Here is a 22,527-nt window from a genome sequence, read left to right as displayed (position 1 = left end):
TGTCTCTCTCTCTCTCCTGCTCGCTCTCTCGCTCTCTCCTGCTCGCTCTCTCTCTCTCTCCTGCTCGCTGTCTCTCTCTCTCTCTCCTGCTCGCTGTCTCTCTCTCTCTCTCCTGCTCGCTCTCTCTCTCTCTCTCTCTCTCTCCTGCTCGCTGTCTCTCTCTCTCCTGCTCGCTGTCTCTCTCTCTCTCTCCTGCTCGCTGTCTCTCTCTCTCTCTCCTGCTCGCTCTCTCTCTCTCTCTCTCTCTCTCCTGCTCGCTGTCTCTCTCTCTCCTGCTCGCTGTCTCTCTCTCTCTCTCCTGCTCGCTGTCTCTCTCTCTCTCTCCTGCTCGCTGTCTCTCTCTCTCCTGCTCGCTGTCTCTCTCTCTGTCTCCTGCTCGCTGTCTCTCTCTCTCTCTCCTGCTCGCTGTCTCTCTCTCTCTCTCCTGCTCGCTCTCTCTCTCTCCTGCTCGCTGTCTCTCTCTCTCTCTCCTGCTCGCTCTCTCTCTCTCCTGCTCGCTGTCTCTCTCTCTCTCCTGCTCGCTGTCTCTCTCTCTCCTGCTCGCTGTCTCTCTCTCTCTCTCCTGCTCGCTCTCTCTCTCTCTCCTGCTCGCTGTCTCTCCCTCTCTCTCCTGCTCGCTGTCTCTCTCTCTCCTGCTCGCTGTCTCTCTCTCTCTCTCCTGCTCGCTCTCTCTCTCTCTCCTGCTCGCTCTCTCTCTCTCTCCTGCTCTCTCTCTCTCTCTCTCTCCCATGCTGATAGGCTTTGCTGTTGCTGTCTTGGTTACTCTGAACCACACTAAACATCTGGCACGGTGCAAACTTGCTTTTGCACCGACATCTCCAACCTCCTGAAAGCACTGGGGGGCTATTCTGGAGCAACCTCCTCTGTCTCACCTCAACGGGTCGCTCATTCACCCCACCCAAACCCAGGCAGCAAACACCAGCTGGCTATGTGAACATACACTCAGATACACACACCCTCACACACTCACACTCACTCACACACACACTCACACTCACTCACACACACATACACACATACACACACTCACACACATACACACACTCACACTCACACACTCACACTCACTCACACACACTCACTCACACACACACTCACTCACACACACTCACACTCACTCACACACACTCACACACATACACACACTCACACTCACACTCACTCACACACATACACACACTCACACTCACACACACACACATACACACACTCACACTCACTCACACACTCACACAACCTCACACACTCACACTCACTCACACACACACACATACACTCACACACACACATACACACACTCACACACACACACTCACACACACTCACACTCAAACAAACACACACTTACACTCACGCTCACACATACGCATTCACACTCACACATACACACACTCATTCACACACCCATGCACACACTCACACACACATACACACACTCACACACATACACACACTCACACTCACACACTCACACTCACTCACACACATACACACACTCACACACACTCACACACACTCACACTCACACTCACTCACACTCACTCACACACTCACACACAACCTCACACACTCACACTCACTCACACACACATACACACACTCACACACTCACACTCACTCACACACACACATACACTCACACACACATACACACACTCACTCACACTCACACTCACTCACACACACTCACACACACTCACACACACTCACACTCAAACACACACACACTTACACTCACGCTCACACATACGCATTCACACTCACACATACACACACTCATTCACACCCCCATACACACACTCACACATACACAAACTCACACTCACACACACACTCGCTCATACCCCCCCCAGGCACAAACTCTCACCTCACACAGAAATACCCCATTACACACACATACACTCACACACACACCGACTCACACTCACACATACACACACACAGACACTCACACACACACATTCACACACACACTCATTCACACACACACAGACACACACACACACACACACACTCACTCTCACTCTCACTCTCACACACACACACACACACTCATTCACACACATACACAGACACACACTCACTCACACACACGCTCATACCCCCCCCCCCAGGCACAAACTCTCACCTCACACAGAAATGCCCCATTACACACACATACACTCACACACACCGACTCACACTCACACATACACTCACACACACACCGACTCACACTCACACATACACACACACAGACACTCACACACACACATTCACACACACACTCATTCACACACACACCGACTCACACTCACACATACACACACACACACACACACACCGACACTCACACACAGACACACTCAGACACACTCAGACCCCCCATGCACAAACACTCACCTCACACATAAATACCCCATTACACACTGTGGTAATACCAGGTATTGCGGTACCAGAGAGAGGAATAACCATTGGCTAGACCGCGGGGTCTACCATTGGGCAATGTACATAGCCCCGCCCTGAGAGGCGGGGTATAAGAACCAATGCCGTCCCAGCAGCCTTCACTTCTGTAACTTCGCTGCTGGGTAAATTCTATCTGATTAAAGCTGAATCGATATGACTCCTCGTGGTCTCAAGCGTATTGATTGTGTATCAATTTAATCAGATAAGTACTTCTGAAGGATCAAGCCAACGTGCCTTCAGCTCAGCCCGCACGCAGAAAACTCCGCCGCGATTTTTAAGCATTGGCTGGCGTGCTTCCAGAGCTACCTCGATACGGCTGCCGACACCCCCACGCAGTGGCAGAAAATACACCTCCTACGCTCGCGGGTCAGCCCGGCGATCTACCCCCGATCGAAGGGGCGGCCAACTATGATAAAGCCATGGAACTGCTGGAAGGACACTACATTCGTCCACTTAATCAGGTCTACGCCCGTCAACTGCTGGCAACGAGACGGCAGGGCCCAGATGAGACGCTAGAAGATTTCTACAGGGCACTGATCGTGCTGGGCCAAAACTGCGGCTGCCCAGCGGTGACGGCGAACGAGCACTCCGAACATTTAATTTGAGACGCTTTCGTGGCAGGTATGATCTCCCCCGACATTCGCCGAAGGCTACTCGAAATGGAGACGCTGGGCCTCACTGAGGCCCGGGCCCTGGCAGGGTCCATGGACGTGGCGTACAAGAACGCCCTTGCGTACGCCCCCATGCGCACCACGCCCCCCTGGGCTGCCTGGCACCCCGCCGCGGCAGCCCCCCAGACTTACCCGCCTAACCCCCAGACTTACCCGCTAACTCCACAGGCCTGCGCGGCAAGGCGCCCCGCTACCGCCGCCAGCCAACGCTGCTTCTTCTGCGGCCAGGCGAATCACCCACACGCGCGCTGCCCGACCTGCACCGTTACCTGCAAAGGGTGCGGCAAGAAAGGCCACTATGCCGCGGTCTGCCTCGCCCGCGCGGTGAACGCGGTGTCCAACGACTACCCTCAGCCATTCCTCCAGCCGCCCGCTGCGCAACCACAGCCGTTCCTCCACGTCCCGACCGTCCCAGGCCCACCGCCACACTCCCTTTTCCCAGCCCCGCCGGCCCAACGCGCACCGCAGCCTTTGCCCCGCCAGGCAGCGTCGCAGCCGCAGCCACTCTTTCCCCCCCCCGGCAACCATGCTGGAGGAGTGCGCGCAGCCATTCTGTCCCTCGCCGGTCCAATCGTTGGAGTCTCCGTCCCCGAACTCCATGGGCGATCCCTGGCCGGCGCCATCTTGGATGGGGCCTCAAGCCCCCAGCGCGGCTGTCTACGTGCTGCCGGACCAAAACCCCTTGCTGCAGCTGGCCTCCGTCACACTGGAGCAGCGTGCGCCGCCAGTTTGCTCCTCCCCGCCGCCATCTTCCGAGTCCCCAGACTCCACGTGTGATCCGTGGCCGGTGCCATCTTGGATGGGGCCTCAAGCCCCCAGCGCGGCTGGCTACGCGCTGCCCGACCAAAACCCTTTGTTGCAGCTGGCCTCCGCCTCGTGGGAGCAGAGTGCGCCGCCATTTTGTCCCTCCCCGCCGCCATTTTGTTTCTCCCCGCCGCCATCCTCGGAGTCCCCGGACTCCACGTGCGATCCATGGCCGGCGCCATCTTGGATGGGGCCTCAAGCCCCCAACACGGCTGACGATGCGCTGCCCGATCTTCACTCCTTGCTGCAGCTGGCCTCCGTCACCCTGGACCAGAGTCGGCCCCGAACGCTAGCAAAGGCCAGCACGACGATCGGCATCAACGGCCACGTGACGTCACGCCTCATCGACTCCGGGAGCACGGAGAGCTTCGTCCACCCCGACACGGTAAAGCGCTGTTCTCTGGTCACCTACCCCACCCAACAAAGGATCTCCCTGGCCTCCGGGTCACACGCGGTGCAGATAAAAGGGTTCTGCCTCGCGAACCTCACCGTCCAAGGCAGGGAATTCCGCAATTTCCGCCTATACGTGCTGCCGCACCTCTGCGCAGCCACCCTTCTGGGACTGGATTTCCAGTGCCACCTACAAAGCCTTACTTTTAAATTCGGCGGCCCTATACCCCCCTTACTGTTTGCGGCCTCGCGACCCTTAAGGTTGACCCGCCTTCCCTGTTTGCGAACCTCACCCCGGATTGAAAACCCGTCGCCACCAGGAGCAGGCGGTACAGTGCCCAGGACCGGACCTTCATCAGGTCCGAGGTCCAAAGGCTGCTGAAGGAAGGGGTCATCGAAGCGAGCAACAGCCCCTGGAGGGCTCAAGTAATGGTGGTAAAGACCGGGGAGAAGCATAGGATGGTCATCGACTATAGCCAGACCATCAACCGGTTTACGCAACTGGACGCGTACCCCCTCCCCCGTATTGCCGACCTGGTAAACAGGATCGCGCATTATAAAGTCTTCTCCACGGTGGATCTCAAGTCTGCCTACCACCAGCTACCCCTCCGTAATCGTGACCGCCAGTACACTGCCTTCGAAGCAGAGGGGCGGCTCTATCACTTTTTAAGGGTTCCCTTCGGTGTCACAAACGGGGTCTCGGTCTTCCAGCGAGAGATGGACCGAATGGTTGACCGGTACGGCTTACACGCAACGTTCCCGTATCTTGACAACGTCACCATCTGCGGCCATGACCAGCAGGACCACGACACCAACCTCCGAAAATTTCTCCAGACCGCGCACCTCCTAAATCTGACCTACAATAAGGAGAAATGCGTGTTTAGCACCGACCGTCTAGCCATCCTAGGCTACGTAGTGCGAAATGGAGTCATAGGCCCCGACCCTGAACGCATGCGCCCCCTCATGGAGTTCCCCCTCCCTCACTGCCCCAAGGCCCTAAAGCGCTGCCTCGGCTTCTTTAGCTATTATGCACAATGGGTCCCTAATTACGCAGACAAGGCTCGACCCCTGATCCAGTCCACAACCTTCCCCCTGTCGACGGAGGCCCGCCAGGCCTTCTGCCACATCAAAGCGGACATTGCAAAAGCCACGATGCGCGCCATCGATGAGTCCCTCCCCTTCCAGTTCGAGAGCGACGCGTCCGACGTAGCTCTGGCGGCCACCCTCCAGCAAGCGGGCAGGCCCGTGGCTTTCTTCTCCCGCACTCTCCATGCCTCTGAAATTCGCCACTCCTCGGTCGAAAAGGAGGCCCAGGCCATAGTGGAAGCTGTGCGGCACTGGAGGCATTACCTGGCCGGCAGGAGATTCACTCTCCTCACGGACCAACGGTCGGTGGCCTTCATGTTCGATAATGCACAGCGGACAAGATTAAGAACGTCAAGATCTTGTGGTGGAGGATCGAACTCTTCACCTTCAATTACGAGATCTTGTACCGTCCGGGGAAGCTGAACGAGCCTCCTGATGCCCTATCCCGCGGCACTTGTGCCACCGCACAAGTAGACCGCCTCCGAGCCCTCCACGAGGACCTCTGCCACCCGGGAGTCACCCGGTTCTTCCATTTTGTTAAGTCCCGGAACCTGCCCTACTCCATCGAGGAGGTCTGGACAGTCACCAGGGACTGCCAAATCTGCGCGGAGTGCAAACCGCACTTTTACCGACCAGAGAGGGCGCATCTGATAAAGGCTTCCCGTCCCTTTGAATGCCTCAGCATGGACTTCAAAGGCCCCCTCCCCTCCACCGACCGCAACACGTATTTCCTGAATGTGATTGACGAGTACTCCCGGTTCCCATTCGCCATCCCCTGCCCGGACATGACCACAACCACCGTCATCAAGGCCCTCCAGGGTATCTTTACACTGTTCGGTTTCCCCGCATACATCCACAGTGATAGGGGGTCCTCCTTTATGAGCGACGAGCTGCGCCAGTTCCTGCTCAGCAAAGGCATCACCTCGAGCAGGACAACCAGCTACAACCCCCGGGGAAACGGGCAGGTAGAAAGGGAGAACGGAACGGTCTGGAAGACCGTCCTGCTGGCCCTTCGGTCCAGGAATCTCCCAGTCTCCCGCTGGCAAGAAGTCCTCCCAGTGGCCCTGCACTCCATTCGGTCACTGCTATGTGCTACCACGAACCAGACACCTCATGAACGTCTCCTTGTTTGCCCCAGGAAGTCCTCCTCGGGGACCTCGCTCCCAACCTGGCTAGCGACACCCGGACCCGTCCTGCTGCGGAAACATGCGAGGGCGCACAAGTCGGACCCGCTGGTCGAAAGGGTCCACCTGCTGCATACCAACCCCCAGTACGCCTACGTAGCGTTCCCCGACGGACGCCAAGATACGGTCTCCCTCCGGGACCTGCCGCCCGCCGGAGCCCCACGCGCGCCCGAGCCACTGCCACCCCCCCCCCCCCCACCCGCCAACCCCCTCCGTACCGGAGGGTCAGTACTGCCGCCAGAACCCCGACCCAGAGCCGAGCAGGCACCAACGCCCCCTACAGGCAGCCCTTCCTTCTGCCCATCTTTCGACCTTACAGCGCCGCCTAGGGGTGACAAAACTGCCTGGGAGGAAGAGACCACATTCCCGGAGTCACTACTGCCGGGGCCCTCACCAGGATCGCCGCCGAAACTTAGACGCTCCAGTAGGACGACCAGGCCGCCCGATCGTCTGATTGCAGCACCATGAGGAAAATTAACAACGTAAGAACTTTCTCCGTTACCCTCGATAGCATGGTACCTGCAATACCTGGTCCTACCATGAAAAGGCGACAGTGACACTGGCCATCACCCCGCTGGCTCTTTTTTTTAGCAGGGGGTGAATGTGGTAATACCAGGTATTGCGGTACCAGAGAGAGGAATAACCATTGGCTAGACCGCGGGGTCTACCATTGGGCAATGTACATAGCCCCGCCCTGAGAGGCGGGGTATAAGAACCAATGCCATCCCAGCAGCCTTCTCTTCTGTAACTTCGCTGCTGGGTACAGTTCTATCTGATTAAAGCTGAATCGATATGACTCCACGTGGACTCAAGCGTATTGATTGTGTATCACACACACACACTCGCACTCACACACACACCCTCACACACACACACACACTCAGACCCCCCCACGCACAAACACTCACCTCACACACAAATACCCCATTACGCACACCCACACCCACCCACATAGCCACAGACCCCCCTACACGCACACACACTCACCTCACACACACATACCCCATTAAACACACACATGCCCACACACAGACACACATAGACACACACTCACTCACACACACACATACCCCATTACACACACACCCACACACACCCACAGACACACACACACACATATCCCTATAGACAAACACATTCACACTCACATACGCTCACATACACTTCCACACTCGCACTCTCATGCTCACATGCATACATCTTTACACCCTCACACACATCTTTACACACACAGAGGCGTACACACACTCACTCTCTCACACATACTCCTTTATAAACAGACACACACACTGTCACACTCAACACCCCTATTACACACAAACTCAGACCCCTTTGCACAGACACACACTCACACATTATCCACATACACATTACTCACAAACACGCACACAGTACCCATGTACACACATACACTCACACATGTACACACTCTGCCACACATACTCACATACACACACACTCCCAGATACTCTTACACACGCACATTACTCTTGTGCAACACATTACTCACACACACTCTCATACTCAACATACACGCACACTCTCACACGCACACTGCACATATACACACATACTCTCACACTCAACACACATTACTCTCACACACTCTCACACGCACACTCTCTCACACTCTCTCACACGCACACTCTCACACGCACACTCTCACACGCACACTGCACATATACACACATACTCTCACACTCAACACACATTACTCTCACACACTCTCACACGCACACTCTCTCACACTCACACTCTCACACACTCTCTCACACGCACACTCTCACACGCACACTGCACATATACACACATACTCTCACACTCAACACACATTACTCTCACACACTCTCACACGCACACTCTCTCACACTCACACTCTCACACACTCTCTCACACGCACACTCTCACACGCACACTGCACATATACACACATACTCTCACACTCAACACACATTACTCTCACACACTCTCACACGCACACTCTCTCACACTCACACACTCACACTCACACACTCTCACACACTCTCTCACACACACTCTCTCACACACACCAGCCGTTGGATAAGTTCAGGAAGCTTGGCTGATTTCTCCCACTCTCCCGGCACTCCCCAGTTCACAGGTCCTGAGGCCAACCCCCCAGCTTGTGTTACCCCGGTGCAGTGACAGGGATTTGGGATGTTCTGATCCACACAGCCAATCCCGGGTTTCCAGTTCATGGGGAAAATGTAAACAATAATTAGCTGTGCCACATTCTTTCCATCAATTACTGCCTGAATTAAAGTGTTGCCAGACTTTCTGAGGGTTGTGTTTAGTTTGATTTGTTTTATCCTCTCTCTCTCGGTACAACAGCTGATTAACTGGGTTCTATTCCCAGCGGCGTCACATCTGTCCAGTTAACTGGGTTCTATTCCCAGCGGCGTCACATCTGTCCAGTTTTCCAGCTTTGCAGCTTCAAACACACAATTCAGGTCATTCACACACAACACCGCAGTGAATGAGTTTCTTATCTCCCTCTGTCTCTCCTCGCCCGGAACCCACTGCTAGTCTATTGGGGAGGGAGAGGGAGAGAGGGAAGGAGAGAGAGAGGGAGGGAGAGGGAGAGACAGAGAGAGGGAGGAAGGGAGGGAAGGAGGGAGAGAGGGAGGGAGAGAGAGAGGGAAGGAGGGAGAGGGAGAGGGAGAGAGAGGGAGAGACAGGGGGAGGAAGAGGGAGGGAAGGAGGGAGAGAGGGAAGGAGGGAGAGGGAGGGAGGGAGAGGGAGGGAGAGAGAGAGGGAGGGAGAGAGAATGAGGGAGGGGGGAGAGGTAGAGGGATGGAGAGAGAGGGAGGGGGAGAGGTAGAAGGATGGAGAGAGAGAGAGGGAGGGGGAGGGGTGATGCACGAGGGGGAGAGAGAAAGGGGAGGGATGGAGAAAGGGATGTGATGGAGAGGGAGGGAAAGGGGGGAGAGGTAGAGGGATGGAGAGAGAGGGGGGAGGGAGAGAGCGAGGGAGGGGGGGAGAGTGGGAGAGAGGGCTGGGATGGAGAGAGAGGGAGGGAGAGAGAGGGATAAGAGAGAGAGGGAGGGAGAGAAAGAGGGATAAGAGAGAAGGGGGGAGAGAGATAGGGTTGAGGAAGGGAGGGAGGATTGTCAATCTTCAGTGTGCGCTGCAGCAGGCACTGTGCAAGTGGGGGCGGGATCTCCCTCTCTGATTTGTGGTCTGGGTGATGGGTGTGTGTGACGGGTTTATTCTGGAGGCAATCAGATTGTGCTGGGAGCAGAGGCTTTTTTGGAATATCACCGTGAGAGAGAGAGAGAGTGAGACAGAAAGAGGGAGAGGGACAGAGGGACAGAGAGAGTGAGAGGGACAGAGAGAGACAGAGAGAGGGAGAGAGGGACAGAGGGAGACAGAGAGAGGGAGAGGGAGAGAGAGGGACAGAGAGAGGGAGAGAGACAGAGGGAGAGAGAGAGACAGAGAGAGGGAGAGTGGGACAGAGAGAGTGAGACAGAGAGAGGGAGAGGGACGGAGAGAGGGACAGAGAGAGTGAGACAGGGAGAGGGAGAGAGAGGGACAGAGAGAGTGAGACAGGGAGAGGGAGAGAGAGGGACAGAGAGAGAGAGGGAGAGAGACAGAGAGAGACAGAGGGAGAGAGAGAGACAGAGAGAGGGAGAGTGGGACAGAGAGAGTGAGACAGAGAGAGGGAGAGAGAGACAGAGAGAGGGAGAGGGAGAGAGGGACAGAGAGAGTGAGACAGAGAGAGAGTGAGAGTGAGACAGACAGAGACAGAGGGAGAGACAGAGACAGAGAGGGTGACAGACAGAGACAGGGAGAGAGAGATTCTCTAGTGGTTTGGGTTGGGTGGGGGGAGATGTGAACATATATCATTCCTGAAGATCAGTGTCTGGATTACACTGTTAACAGGCACAGGGATCCCTGCTTCCATTGTGCTGCTGAAGGTTTGGGACCAGAATCGACCCTGTTGTTTTTTGGGGGTGGGGGTACTGTACCGATTGAAAGACTGGCTGTAAGGCAGCCCTGCTGTTTAGTTATGCTCTGAAGGGTTTTACTGGAGACCTCGAAGCATCTCCTCACCTCCCCCCACCCCCCTCCCCCGCCTCACCATGGACAGAAGATGCAATCTGCCTGGGATCATATGGACTGGTTTGCTCCTGCTGCCTGCCTGTTGGATCTGTACCCCTGCCTGCCCCGCTCCATGCAGCTGTGCTGGGACCACTGTGGACTGCCATGGGCTGGCAATGAGAACCATCCCCAAGAACATCCCAAGGAACACAGAGAGACTGTGAGTATGAGCCTGTCCTTTTCCTGCTTGGCTGTTTCTTTGCCTTGTTTATGGGGGGGGGGGGGGGGGGGTTTGCAGGGGGAATTGTCCAGACCCTTATCAGATGCCCCTTGGCAAATGCCAGCACCAAAGTTTGAAATAATTCTCTGGCTGCATTGAAGGCGCATGGCCCTGGTCCTGGGGTGATGCAGAATCTGCCACTATTATCCTGCCCTCCTAGCCCCATCCAGGGCTGCAATGCTCAGAGGCATTTTGCATTGTGACCAGCAGCAGTGGCTCTCATTTCCTTGCTGTGTCCCCTGTCCCCTCCAATGCACTGTAGTGTCAGCTTGCACCTCAGCGGGTCAGAAGGATGTGGGTTCAGGTCCCACTCCAGCGAGCCCAGCTCACACTCCAGTGAAACACTGAGGGGGGGGGGGGGGGCACCGCACTGCCAAAGGGGCTGGCTTTCCAACGAGATATTAAGTCGAGGCCTCACGGTGCTATTTTGAAGAATATTTAAGCCCAAACAGCATCAAATAAACGGATGATCCGATCATTGTCATGTTGCTGATTGTGACAGCTTGCTGTGTCCTAACCGGCTGCCGCGCTACCCACATTACAACAGTGACTACACTTTAAAAAGACAAATATTTGTTTGTGAAGCGTTTCAGGACATCCTCAGATTGCAAAGGACTCGACAGAAATGCAGCTCCGAGCTTGCGCGGAAATAAAGCTGTTTAGAAAAATTAATTTCTTTCCACATCTAACAGTGACATTTAGGTTATTGGGTTCAAAGACACCAGTGTTTTTTGGAATACAGCACTGTGCTGACAATGTTAATGTGTTGTGTGTGTGTGAGTGAGTGTTTGTCTTTCTGTGTGTCAGCATGTATGTGCGTGTCTTTCTGTGTGTGAGCGTGTATGTGTGTGTCTTTCTGTGTGTCAACATGTATGTGTGTGTGTGTGTATATGTGGTGGAGTGAGTGAGTGTGTGTGTTTGTGTCAAGTGTCTGTGTGTGTGTGAGCACACATATGTGAGTGAATGTGTAAGAGTATGGGGGTGTGTGTCTGGGTGTGTGTATGTGTGTGTGAGTGCAAGTTTGCGTGTGAGGTTTCTGTGTCTGTGTGTGAGTAAGCGTTTATGTATGAGTGTGTGTGTAAAGGGTTTGGGTTTATGTGGGGGGGGTGTGAGGGTGTGTGCGAGTGTGTGTGTGTGGGTGTGTGTGGGTGTGTGTGAGGGTATGGGTTTATGTGGGGGGTGTGAGGTGTGTGTGGGTGTGGGTGTCAGGGTATGTTTGCGGGCGTGTGTGCGAGTATGTGAGTGGGTGTGTGTGTGTGAGGGTGCGTGTGTGGGTGGTTGTGAGGGTATTGGTTTATGTGAGTGTGTGGTGAGGGGGTTTGTGGGGGTGCATGAGGGAGTGTGTGAGGGTTTGTATGTGAGGGTGTGTGTGTGAGGGTGTGTGTGAGGGTGTGGGTGTGTGTGTGTGGGTGTGTGTGTGTGTGTGTGGGAATGCATGTGTGGGGGTGTGTGAGTGTGGGTGTGTGGGGGTTGCTTGAGGGTATTGGTTTCTGTGGGGGTGTGAGGGGGGGGTGTGAGGGTGTGTGTGAGGGTGTGTGTATGAGGGTGTGTGTGGGTGTGTGTGTGAGGGTGTGTGTGTGTGTGTGTGGGTGTGTGTGTGTGAATGTGTGTGTGGGAATGCATGTGTGGGGGTGTGTGAGTGTGGGTGTGTGGGGGTTGCTTGAGGGTATTGGTTTCTGTGGGGGGGTGAGGGGGTGTGTGAGGGTGTGTGTGAGGGTGTGTGTATGAGGGTGTGTGTGTGGGAGTGTGTGTGAGGGTGTGTGTGTGGGGGCTGCATGTGTTTGTGTGAGAGTGTGTATGTGGGGGAGGGTGTGTGAGGGTGTGTGTGAGGGTATGTTTGTTTGAGGGTGTGTGGGAGGGTATGTGTGTGAGGGTGTGTGTGAGAGTTTGTGTGTGAGGGTGTGTGTGAGAGTTTGTGTGTGTAACGGTATGTGTGTGTGAGGGTGTGTGTGTGTGAGGGTATGTGTGTGTGAGGGTGTGTGAATGTATGCGTGTGTGAGTGTAGTGTGAGGGTATGTGTGTGTGAGGGTATGTCTGTGTGAGGGTATGTGTGAGGGTGTGTGTGTGGGGGGTGCATGAGTGTGTGTGTGGGGGTATGTGTGTGTGAGGGTGTGTGTGAGGGTATGTGTGTGAGGGTGTGTGTGAATGTGTGAGTGTGAGGGTGTGTGTGTGAGGGTATGTCTGTGTGAGGGTATGTGTGAGGGTGTGTGTGTGGGGGGTGCATGAGTGTGTGTGTGAGGGTATGTGTGTGTGAGGGTGTGTGAGGGTATGCGTGTGTGAGTGTAGTGTGAGGGTATGTGTGTGTGAGGGTATGTCTGTGTGAGGGTATGTGTGAGGGTGTGTGTGTGGGGGTGCATGAGTGTGTGTGTGGGGGTATGTGTGTGTGAGGGTGTGTGTGAGGGTATGTGTGTGAGGGTGTGTGTGAATGTGTGAGTGTGAGGGTGTGTGTGTGAGGGTATGTGTGTGTGAGGGTGTGCGTGAGGGTGTGTGTGTGGGCGTTTGTGAGGGTATGTGTGTGAAGGTGTGTGAGGGTGTGTGTGAGGGTGTGTGTGTGTGAGGGTGTGTGAGGGTATGTGTATGTGAGGGTCTGTGTGAGGGTATGTGTGTGAGGGTATGTGTGTGTGAGGGTGTGTGTGAGGGTGTGGTGAGGGTATGTGTCTGTGTGGGTGTTTGTGAGGGTATGTGTGTGAGGGTGTGTGAGGGTGTGTGTGAGGGTGTGTGTGTGTGTGAGGGTATGTGTGTGTGAGGGTGTGTGAGGGTGTGTGTGAGGGTGTGTGTGTGTGAGGGTGTGTGTGAGGGTATGTGTGAGGGTGTGTGTGAGGTTGTGTGTGTGTGAGGGTATGTGTGTGTGTGTGAGGGTATGTGTGTGGGTGTGTGTGAGGGTGTGTGTGAGGGTATGTGTGTGTGAGGGTGTGTGTGAGGGTGTGTGTGAGGGTATGTATGTGTGAGGGTGTGTTTTATGTTGGAGTATGTTAGCTGTGATTCTGTCAATTCAACAGGGATCTGATTGGGAATTGGCGGGGGAATTGGCGGGGAACCTCCTTCACCTCCGGAGAATTCCGCTGGTTGCTGCCCGGCATATCCCACGGCTGAGGTCGCTGTTGGTGGCAGCCCCATTCGTTGATAGCTACTGACCAATCAGTGGACTGCAGTGCCAATGGAACAGTGTCAGCTTTGCATTGGATACTGAGAGGATGTCCCCCAATGTGTAGGCAGCACGGTAGCACAGTGGTTAGCACTGCTGCCTCACTGCGCCAGGGACTCGGGATCAATTCCGACCTTGGGTCACTGTCTGTGCGGAGTCTGCACGTTCTCCCCACGTCTGCGTGGGTTTCCTCCGGGTGCTCCGGTTTCCTCCCACAGTCCAAAGATGTGCAGGTTAGGTGGATTGGCCATGCTAAATTGCCCTTAGTGTCCAAAGATGTTTTTTTAATTATTCGTTCATGGGATGAGGGTGTTGCTGGCTGGGTCGGCATTTACTGCCCATCCCTGATTTAGGAGTCAACCGCATTGCTGTGGGTCTGGAGTCACATGGAGGCCAGACCGGGTAAGGGCGGCAGATATCCTTTCCTAAAGGACATTAGTGAAGCAGATGGGTGATTAAGACAATGCTTTCATAGTCATCATTAGACTTTTAATTCCAGATTAATTTTCTATTCAATTCAAATGTCACCATTTGCCCTGGTGGGATTTGAATCTGGGTCCCTCGAGCCTGACTCTGGGTCTCTGGATTCCTAGTCCAGTGACAATACCAGGGGGTGACCGCAGTGGAGAGCTTGGAGCACAGCGTCCGTGTCTTGAGTGGTGGTGTCCATGGCGTGGCTCAGTCTGTGACGGCCATGGTTGAGGGCCTCGGCTTCGTGTCCCAGCCGCTGAGGGACGTGTCCCACATGCAGGTGGACATTGCCGAGGTACTGCAGAGCACGGCCAGTCACTGAGGACCATCGCTGAGGGCACCATGGCGCAGACAGTGGGGAGGCGCCAGGGCGGGCAGAGCCTGGAGACTCAAAGGCTTCTGGAGCTCACTCCAGCCTCCCCTCCCCGTCCCATGGAGACCCCCAGGGCCCTACGGGCACCGTCAGGGAGGACGGAATGCTGAAGACCAACCCGGGTCCTGCCACCAAGGAGACAATGGCGGTCTCCAGTTCTTCCGAATCTCCCTTCCTGACACTGGCGCATCTCAAGGTCAACGGGCAAGTCACAGTGGCCCGGCAATGTGTCCATGATCAACCCCCCCCCCCCCCCCCCGGGCATAAGCCGGTGGCGTAGACGTTCAGGGCTGTGGTAATCTTCACGGCCACTGGGAATGGGAGCCCTCCTCCTCCCCAGGGTGTCAAGCCCACGAGGACGTGGCACAGGTGCCGCATTGTCCCTTTGTTGAGACTGAGTCTCCTGCGGCACATAGTGTCCGTCGCCTCCTCGAATGACCAATGCCGCCTGTACACCGTGGGCGCCCCCTCTGGGTTCCACCTCGGGCCGATGGGTGGCCGGGTCGTCAGCGTGTGCTGTGGCCCCCTGCACCTGGGGTGCTGCCTCCAGCCAGGATCAACGCTGTGCTGCCTTCTCCAGCATCTGGCCACCTGGGCTGGCACCAGCCCTGTGAGGGCAGCCCCTGCAGTACCAACCAGATTGTTGTATCTGTCCGGAATTGGAGAAGGAAAGAGACCGACAATTATTTCGGGCTTCACCTTGGGACCCTCAAATCCCCTGCGCCTCGCCAGCCTTGCGGGTCCCACCCTCTCTCAGAGCGCCATCCAGCGAGCCAGCTGTGCTGGCAAACCTCGCTCTGCCCACTCACCCCCGGCCACATCAGGAGCCCCGAAGCCCCGGACCCCTGCCGGGGACATTAGGGAGACCGTACTCTGATCCACACGCTTACCCCCTGGTCACGGGGATGTCCCCAGTGCTCAGCCCGGCTCTGAGTGTTTGATTGTTGGCTGCTGCCTCGATGGTGCTGACGCTTCGAGAGGTCAGGCACAATGTTCAGGCTTCAAAGTTTGATTGAAATGCGAGGCACTAATCATCGCCTGAGACACGGCACCTGTACCCAGGAGAAGCCACTTGAGAATATTTTGTTTATTAAATGGTCAACAGTAACAAAGATTTGAAAATCATCTACGTAACATTCTACATATCGCACTGACCATTAAACAGCGAGGAAACGTCACCGTTCCATATTGGTACCAATCCAAAACTATATCAACCCAATTTCACAAAAAAACAAACACATAGGGTTGGATCCTCCGCCGGCGGATCCTCTGTTTCGCCGGCACAGCGCTCACAATGCCGTGGGGGTGCCCACGATGGGAAATCCCATTGGCCGGCTGGCAGGGCGGAGAATCCCGCCCATGGTATCCCCTCTCGCTGGTTCCTCAACAGTAACGGAGGATAAGCCTGAGAATGTGTCATCATGTCCAGGTCGTAGAGATGATCTGTCCATCAATGGGTGACTTGTTCCCCGTATCAGAGCCATTCTCCGCCCAGGAGCCGCAGCAGTGCAGGCCCCTCCCACACGGCCCAATCTCACCCAAAGCAAATCCTTTCTTTTTCCTTTTTAAAAATTTGTTCATGGGACGTGGGCGTCGCAGGCTGGGCAGGCATTTATTGCCCATCCCTAATTACCCTTGAGGGGGGCAGTTTAGAATCAAGCGCATTGCTGTGGGCCTGGAGTCACGTGTAGGCCAGACCAGGTAAGGACGGCAGATTTCCTTCCCTAAAGGACATTAGTGAACCCGACGGGTTTTTACGACAAATCGACAACGGTCATCGTTAGACTTTTAATTCCAGATTTAAAAAAATTGAATTCAAATTTCACCATCTGCAGTGGGGGGATTCGAACCTGGGTCCCCAGCGCATTACTCTGGGTCCCTGGTTTATTAGTCCAGAGACAATAACACTACGCCACCGCCTCCCCATCCTGCCATTCACATTTTCCACTGGCGCACAAGGTGAAGTTAAACATCCTTAACTTCCAGCGTTGTTTACCCATGGTGACATGCCAGTTATACGCATCACTCTACACCAGCAAAATAAACATCAGCATTCTGCGGAAGCATTTCTTCAATGGCGTCATCGTGTGACCCATTTGGATCAAGGCCGCGCATCCAGGTCCCACAACGTCTTCTTGCTTCAAACCGGGTTGCCTGCTGGCCTCATACATCCCCCGAGCCTCGTGTTCCAGGATCCAGTATCTTAGAAAAACTTTCCTGCAAAAAAAAAAGGAAGGAAACAGCAACAGCAGCCTCCAGGCATCTGCAGCCACCAGCAGGAGCAAGCAGCAAACACAACCTGCAGCTGGGAAGAGCTCTCACAACTAACAAGGCCAATTCCTTATTAGCAATAGCCTTCAGGTGTGAAGCTGGAGGCTGCTCCCAGTCAAAGGGAGTTAAAGTGACCGTCAGCATAGAACCAAGGGCAGGGCTCTGTCCTGGAGTGTTTTGGGAGGACAGACCCTGTTATGGGTCTCTGAAATATGTAAAAATGGCTTGAGGGCCTCATGGACGAAAAGCCCCCACCCCGCCATCCCCTCTGCTCAGGGGTGACCCCCGACCTAGAACGCTTCAGCCCCATCAACTAAGCCCAACTGAGGGGGTACCCCCACCGTCCCTCCCCCCGAGCACTGGGGCAATAGCTCCAGTGCCCTTGAGCTGCGTGCTGGAAAATGGATATAGAAACCTCCTCAGTTCCCCTCAGCAGCCATCGCGCCAGCTTCACGTCTTTAAGGAGTTCTAAAGGACGGCCGCATGATTTCTTACTGGGGAGCAGGTTAATTCCTGGGAGACGGTTATATCCGACTTCAATCTCGCTAATGAGATGGAAATGAAGGCAAGTTGGGGGTCAATGATATGCTCACCATGTTTGGGCGAGACCCAGAATTCACCATCGGGATCGAGCCGGTTGAATAGCAAACCTTTGACCTTCCCCACAATTTAACGCCCAGTTCCCTGCTGGGCGCAACGCGATGGTTAAACCGTGCCCCACAACAACTATTTGACAATGGAGGACGTTACAGCTAAAAATGGTCCTCACCTCACTCACACTCACTTTCTCTCACTCACACACTCTCACTTTTACTCTCTCACTTGTGTTCACACACACACACTCACTTTCTCTCACACACACACACACACACACACACACACACTCTCACTTTCACTCTCACACACGCTCTCACACAGTCACTCACATGCTATTTTTTTGGAAAATATTTTGTTAAGGTATCCATAATTCTTCACAACAAATTTTTAAGAGGGGAAAAAAGCAACAGAACTAATAACATCCACCCAACCAACAACCAAACCTCGCCAACGTGGCTACATACACAATTCCCCATTCCCCCTTTCCCACTAACTATTTCCCACCCCATGCCTCTCTCTTTCCCTTTACCCCCCACCTCTCCTTATATCTGCTGACAGCTTAATTTTCCCCGAAGAATTCGATAAACGGCTGCCACCTCCGGGCGAACCCTAACATCGATCCTCTCAGGGCCAACTCGATCTTCTCAAGCCTGAGAAACCCGCCATGTCACTGACCCATACCCCCCCTGATTTCGGGGGTTCTGGTTCCCTTTACGCCAACAAGATCCATCTCGAGGCTACCAAGGAGGCAAAGGCCAAAACATCAGCCTCTCTCGGCCCCCCTGGACTCCCGGGGCTTTCGACACACCAAAAATCGCCACCTCTGGACTCGGAAGCACCCGTGCCTTCAATCCCGTGGACATGACATCGGCAAATCCTTGCCATAATCCCCTAAGCTTCGGACATGCCCAAAACATGTGGGTCCTCCTGAACCCCGCCCACACCTATCCTCCACCCCTTCCAAGAACCTGCTCATACGGGCCACAGTCACATGTGCCCTGTGGACCTGAATTGTATCAGGCTAAGCCTGGCACACAATGAGGACGCGTTAACTCTACTCAGGGCATCCTCCCACAGTCCCGCCTCTAATTCCTTGCCCAACTCTTTCTCCCATTTTCGCTTTACCTCCCCTATCGGGGTTCCCTCCCATTCCATGAGTTAGAACATAGAACATAGAATAGTCCAGCACAGTACAGGCCCTTCGGCCCACGATGTTGTGCCGACCATTTATCCTAATCTAAGATCAACCTAACCTACACCCCTTCAATTTACTGCTGTCCATGTGCCTGTCCCAGAGTCGCTTAAATGTCCCGAATGACTCTGACTCCACCACCTCTGCTGGCAGTGCATTCCACACACCCACCACTCTCTGTGTAAAGAACCTCTGACATCTCCCCTATACCTTCCTCCAATCACCTTAAAATTATGTCCCCTCGTGACAGCCATTTCCACCCTGGGGAAAAGTCTCTGGCTATCCACTCTATCCATGCCTCTCATCACCTTGTACACCTCTATCAAGTCACCTCTCTGCCTTCTTCACTCCAGTGAGAAAAGCCCTAGCTCCCTCAACCTTTCTTCATAAGACATGCCCCCCCAGTCCAGGCAGCATCCTGGTAAATCTCCTCTGTACCCTCTCCAAAGCATCCACATCCTTCCTATAATGAGGCGACCAGAACTGGACACAATATTCCAAGTGTGGTCTAACCAGGGTTTTATAAAGCTGCAGCAAAACCTCGCTGCTCTTAAACTCAATCCCCCTGTTAGTGAAAGCCAACACACCATACACCTTCTTAACAACCCTATCAACCTGGGTGGCAACTTTGAGGGATCTATGTACATGGACCCCAAGATCCCTCTGTTCCTCCACACTTCCAAGAATCCTGCCTTTAACCCTGTATTCAGCATTCAAATTCTACCTTCCAAAATTGATCACTTCACATTTATCAAGGTTGAACTCCATCTGCCACTTCTCAGCCCAGCTCTGCATCCTGTCAATGTCCTGTTGTAACCTGCAACAACACTCAACACTATCTACAACCCCCCAACCTTCGTGACATCGGCAAACTTACTAACCCACCCTTCCACTTCCTCATCCAAGTCATTTATTAAAAACCACAAAGAGCAGAGGTCCCAGAACAGATCCTTGCGGGACACCACTGGTCACCGACCTCCAGGCGGAATACTTTCCATCCACTACCACTCGCTGTCTTCTTTCGGCCAGCCAATTCTGTATCCAGACAGCCAGATTTCCCTGTATCGCATGCCTCCTAACTTTCTGAATGAGCCTACCATGAGGAACCTTATCAAATGCCTTACTGAATTCCATATACACCACATCCACTGCCCGACCTTCATCAATGTGTCTCGCCACATCCTCAAATTCAATGAGGCTTGTGAGGAATGACCTGCCCCTCACAAAGCCATGCTGACTTTAATCAAACTATGTTTTTCTAAATAACCATAAATCCTATCTCTCAGAATCCTTTCCAATATTTTGCTCACCAGAGACGTAAGACTGATGGGTCTGTAATTCCCAGGGATTTACCCTTTCTTGAATAGGGGAACAACATTCGCCTCCCTCAAATCATCCGGTACTACTCCAGTGGAGAGTGAGGACACAAAGATCATCACCAAAGCTGCAGCAATCTCCTCCCTCGCTTCCCGTAGAAACCTTGGGCATATCCCGTCAGGCCCAGGGGATTTATCTATCCTGATGCTTTTCAAAATTTCCAGCACGTCCTCCTTCTTAATATCAACCTGTTCGAGTCTATTAACCTGGTTCACACTGTTCTCATGGGCAACAAGGTCCTTCTCTCTCGTGAATACTGAAGCAAAATATTAATTTAGGGCCTCCCCCATCTCCTCAGACTCTGGGCACAAGTTACCTCCACTATCCCTGATCTGCCCTACTCTCACTCTGATCATCCTCTTATTTCCCACATAAGTGTAGAACGCCTTGGGGTTTCCCTAATCCTACCCGCCAAGGCTTTTTCATGCCCCCTTCTAGCTCTCCTCAGTCCATTTTGAGTTCCTTCCTGGCTACCTTGTAACCCTCTAGAGCCGAGTCAGATCCTTGCTTCCTCAACCTTACGTAAGCTTCCTTCTTCCTCTTGACTAGAAGCTCCACTTCTCTTGTCATCCAAGGCTCCTTCACCTTACCATTCCTTCCTCGTCTCAGTGGGACAAAAATATCCAGCACTCGCAGCAAGTGCTCCTTAAACAACCCCCACATTACTGTTGTGCATTTCCCCAAGAACAATTGTTCCCACTTTATGCTCCCCAGCTCCTGTCTAATAGCAGTATAATTTCCCCTCCCCCAATTAAATACCTTCCCATTCTGTCTGTTCCTATCCCTCTCCATGACTATGGTAAAGATCAAGGAGTTGTGGTCACTGTCACCGAGACACCTGACACCTTTCTTTGTAAATTTCTGGGACCTTCCCCTCCCCCACTCCCGTTTTCGGCACTACCTTGTCCTGTATCTCCTGGGGTGGTAGGTGGTAGGAAACCTGCCTCATTGCAAAGTCCCTCACCTGCAGATAACGGAACCCATTCCCCCCGGGCAGCTCAAACTCCTCCTCTAAGCACGGAAAGCTGCCGTCAATAAACAGGTCCCCTAACCGCTCAATCCCAGCTCTCTGCCACCTCTGAAACCCTCCATCCAGCCCCCCGGCACCAACCTGTGGTTGCCACAAATAGGTGTCCATACCGACGCCGCCTCCACTCCCATGTGCTTCCACCACTGTCCCCACACCCTCAAGACCGCCACTACCACCGGGCTTGTGGAGTACCGAGCCGGCGAGAACGGCAGAGGTGCCGTTACCAGCGCCCCAATACTCGGTAGGGCCAGTCCCCCTTTACCACGACCCTACTCCAACAGCACCTTCTTTATCCGTGGGGTCCTACCCACCCATTCAAACCCTAAAAGCTCCGTCTTCACCCTCTGAAAAAAAGCCTTCGGGGTGAAAATAGGCAGGCTCTAAAATACGAACAAAAACCTCAGGAGAATCGTCACCTTTACCGCCTGCACTCTCCCCGTCAGTGACAACGGGCACTCACACTCTTACACACACTCACTCTCACACACTTACACACACTCACATTCACTCTCACACACTTACAATCACTCACATTCATTCTCACACACTTACACTCACTCACATTCACTCTCACACACTTACACTCACTCACATTCACTCTCACACACTTACACACACTCACATTCACTCTCACACACAGACACTCTCAGATTCACCCTCACACACTTACACACACTCACACACTTACACTCACTCACATTCACTCTCACACACTTACACACACTCACATTCACTCTCACACACTTACACTCACTCACATTCACTCTCACACACACACACTCTCACACACAGACACTCTCAGATTCACCCTCACACACTTACACACACTCACACACTTACACACACTCACATTCACTCTCACACACTTACACTCACTCACATTCACTCTCACACACTTACACTCACTCACATTCACTCTCACACACTTACACACACTCACATTCACTCTCACACACTTACACATACTCACATTCACTCTCACACAGACACTCTCAGATTCACTCTCACACACTTACACACACTCACATTCACTCTCACACACTTACACACACTCACATTCACTCTCACACACTTACACTCACTCACATTCACTCTCACACACACACACTCTCACACACAGACACTCTCAGATTCACCCTCACACACTTACAC

At 53.8% G+C, this 22,527-nt stretch overlaps 1 protein-coding gene across 5 annotated transcripts in view; it reads left to right on the top strand.

The window, feature by feature from the left end:
• The first annotated feature begins 9,751 nt into the window (after positions 1 to 9,751).
• Positions 9,752 to 22,527, top strand: part of LOC140393331 (slit homolog 1 protein-like) — a 477,252-nt gene continuing 464,476 nt past the window's right edge. For 4 of the 5 annotated variants that reach the window (XM_072479670.1, XM_072479671.1, XM_072479669.1 and 1 more), the window contains exon 1: positions 9,753 to 10,859. In XM_072479670.1, coding sequence (XP_072335771.1) covers positions 10,681 to 10,859 — 179 coding nt within the window. In that variant the 5' untranslated portion in view covers positions 9,753 to 10,680. Of the gene's footprint in view, positions 10,860 to 22,527 lie in introns of all 5 variants that reach the window. The other variant, XM_072479672.1, reaches the window with a different exon arrangement.

This window comes from Scyliorhinus torazame, chromosome 16 (genome assembly GCF_047496885.1).
Source record: "Scyliorhinus torazame isolate Kashiwa2021f chromosome 16, sScyTor2.1, whole genome shotgun sequence".
Lineage (NCBI taxonomy): Eukaryota > Metazoa > Chordata > Chondrichthyes > Carcharhiniformes > Scyliorhinidae > Scyliorhinus > Scyliorhinus torazame.
The sequence above is the reverse complement of the archived record's forward strand: the minus strand, read 5'-3'. Positions and strand labels throughout refer to the sequence as shown.